Genomic DNA, 3,383 nt, shown 5'->3' on the forward strand with positions numbered 1-3,383 from the left:
TTCTCTCCAGCTGACGGAACTGGTGATTAGCAGCAGCACATGAACACTTCCATTTTCATCTTTAAATACACCAATACTGCCCGCAATAAAAACCACTAAGTACCGTCGTGCCAGAGTATAAGTCACACCAGCCAGCTAGAGTGCCCTCTAGTGGCTGTCAGTGTGAAAATAACGAAATTATATATTTTAATATATATCGCACCTGAGTATAAGTCGCAAACCCAGGCAAAGGATGAAAAAAAGTATGATTTATAGTCCGGAAAATACTGTACATCATTAGAGATGATGTCACTCTGTCACCTTGTTGTTGAGGATCTCGATCTTATCCAGGTCCAGCTGATGTTGTCGGTTGTAGGCCTCCATGGTAGCGCAGGAGCACTCCATCTCCCTGTTGAGGACGCAGACAATGTTCTCAAACATGCTGACTTTCAGCTCCACCACCTTGGTCTTCTCACTCTGGAGTTGCAGCTCCAGTGCAGCGGCCAAAGCTGTGGGAAACGGAATGAAGGAGGTGGTCATGGTTGGAGCACAGGCAGCTTGAACCAGAGCTGCACTGCTGCCACCAACAGCTCCAGTATTCACACTTCCTTCCAGGTAGCTCATCTCGAGCAGGTTGAGGTGTTCATAGGAACACTGACGCTCATGGTCATTGATCTTTTCCTTCTCCACCTTTCATGGAGAAAAACAAAAGTTTGGGGTTTTTTAAGTGTAGTTTTATAGTGTATATAGTGTGTTCGTGATAAACAAAATGTGCAAACGTCCTTAAAGTTTCTCAAAGGTAAATGTTTACTTACAGACAAATCACAGCCAAAAACATGGAACCTGCAAGGAAATTTAAATTTACTGCAGAACTTAATGTGGTCCACGTACTGTAGAGAACAAATGATAGAAAGGAGAAGAATTAACAATCTGTAGATCACAGAGACGTGGTTTATGACGTTCAGGAAACAGTGGTGCTTCAGTGAATACCTTTTCTCTAGGAATCTTTTTCTTCGCACAGCCTTCACAGATCATGGGATACTTGGGACAGATTTCATCATGAGCCTGGAAAAAAAGGACAGATCACGAGAACTAAACAGAGCTCTGCCCTGTGAAGGTAAAGAAACCAGTAAACATGTACAGTATCTGATGACCCAATCATCTAGAACACCACTTCTTGGTTTTCACCTATGGCAGTGGTTTTCAACCTTGGGGTCGCCTGAAATTCAAAGGAGGTAGTCGGAACTGTCTTGTAATTGATTAAAAAGAAATATTGATAAATAACACTTTTTATTCTTTTTAGAATTATGATTAAAAGCACCACACAATCTTAAACAACTGCATTCTTACACATTCATTAATGTGAATTGAGTGACCGCTACTAAAATGTCTCAAGGGGTCGCCAGAAATTTGTGATATCAAAATGAGGTGAGAAGCCAAGAAAAGTTGTGAACCACTAATCTGTAGACACATGAACCCAGACAGGGTTAAAAAACAAACCTACTTCCTGATTCTTTTGTCGATTGCGCCTTGACAGAAGTACTGTCTCACCTTAATGTTTTTGAGCCTATTATTAATACATATAATGTTTATACAATTCAAATTTCCACTGATTCAGGCACATTAAAAGTCAAATATATAACAATGTAAATGTAGCTTTAGCATTCACCTCAAATTCTTTGATGGTTTCTATCCATGTGCAGCCCTGATTTGGACAGACAGCAGCCAACGCTTCCACCTCTCTGCGAGCTGCATTGTCTGGGAACGCCTAACACAAAGCAGAAACACCAGTCAGTATAATCACACACATATACTTAAACATGCACCATGCTAAGTTACCCAGGGAGTTTTACTGCAGGGACACAACCAAGACCCAGTTCTGCTCCTGGCTGCTGAAGTTCTTCCTAAAACTAAAATATTTTCCTATTTGTCTTTATAACATTTGTTTCCATCCACTCCTTGTTTCCTCCCTTGTATTTCTATTCCTTCTCCAAGCACAGCCAACATGTATATGGTCAAAGAGTTCTTGTTCAGACTCATCAGACCATATTATCTTCTTCCTGTCATCTCCATTTACAATGGTCAGATTGGACTCGATTGGTTATTTAGACATATCTTACTGTCTTTCTAGAGACTAGAATACATACACACACACACACATATATACATACTTACACCCCCTTGCTTAAGAATAGATGCTGGCTCCTCAAACAAGTCTTCTTTGATGCAAGCATTGCAATTCTGTGGTCCAGAACTTATAAGGAGAGAAAACAAACGTTGATGTAAACAAAGAGAGCTGGTGTTGCTTAGAGAAACTTAGAGATGGCAATAAAGGGTTTTTTTTTGTTTGTTTGTTTTTATTGTAAAACTTTTGGCTCCCACAGTGGAAGATTGGCAAGTGGCCTTGCCCTACGGCAGGAAGGTCACTGATTCGCACCCAAGTAGTTAATGTATGGAGTTGACGTTTCCCCATTTTTTTTATTTTTATTTTTATTTTTTTTTTTACACAGCCCAAAAACATGCCAGACTAGGTTAACTGGATACTGTTAATACACCATGGGTCTGGAGGGGGGCTGTTGTACAGTCCATGTACGGATTTATCCTGTGGTGAACTGGAGAACTTTGTGAATATTTTCCACACGATCGTAACTTAAGTTGTTTCAGCTGGAATGTTAATGATTACTTTATGATCGTTAAATCTACAGTTTTATAGAAGACAATCACACTTTTTTATTATTTAAAGTTTTTTGGATTTGAGAATGTATTCAATAGTGATATCACGCCGTGTTGTTTGCAACAGTGAAAACGAATAACTTATTTTTAATAATGTCCTTTAAGAATAATCAATTTACAGATTACAATTTATAAATGCTCTTTAGATAAAGTGCACGACGAAAAATCCTGTAAATGGTTGCAATAAAAATAGCAGCCGAAGTTATTTCATGGGTGACGTGTGTTGTATTTATTAGCGGAACTGTCGTTGACATGGAACATGAGTGATGAGGGTCAGTAAAGATTCTTAGCTGCAGCTCTAGCGGTTCACCATGACAGCACTTACCTCACTATTTTGTTAAAGCAGAAGCTGCAGAAGCGATGACCGCACTGCGCTTGCAGCGGCCTCCTTAGAATCTTCTGGCACGAATTGCATAAATGCTTGTCTTCTTCTTTTCTTTGGAAATCCCGGCTTGTTACCTTCCAGAGACGGTGGTGGAGAAGGTTCCTGTGCAGCCATGATTACCCCCTCGAGGGCTAAAGAGTGGGCGCGATCACTGAGCAGTGTGGGATTGTTTTATAAAAAAATAAATGATAAATCCAGACAATGATTAATGCTGCTGATGCTGTTCAGTATATTTCTATTTCCTGCTAATGTTCATTTGTGAAATAGAGAAGCAACTTGCGTTCAT

The 3,383-nt window shown here is 39.8% G+C and overlaps 1 protein-coding gene across 1 annotated transcript; it reads right to left on the bottom strand.

Annotated features, from left to right (window-relative positions):
- Positions 1-15: 15 nt before the first annotated feature.
- LOC112486381 (TNF receptor-associated factor 2-like) lies at positions 16-3,291 on the bottom strand. The gene has a single exon (XM_025052826.1). The coding sequence runs from the start codon at positions 601-603 to the stop codon at positions 289-291; it is 315 nt and encodes a 104-aa protein (XP_024908594.1). The 5' UTR covers positions 604-3,291; the 3' UTR covers positions 16-288.
- Positions 3,292-3,383: the final 92 nt, after the last annotated feature.

The sequence above is a fragment of the Cynoglossus semilaevis genome, chromosome W, assembly GCF_000523025.1.
Source record: "Cynoglossus semilaevis isolate Cse_v1.0 chromosome W, Cse_v1.0, whole genome shotgun sequence".
Taxonomy (NCBI): Eukaryota; Metazoa; Chordata; class Actinopteri; order Pleuronectiformes; family Cynoglossidae; genus Cynoglossus; species Cynoglossus semilaevis.

Coding starts and splice junctions, on each gene's coding strand:
- LOC112486381 (XM_025052826.1), bottom strand. CDS start 603: ATGAGCTACCTGGAAGGAAGTGTGAATACTGGAGCTGTTGGTGGCAGC.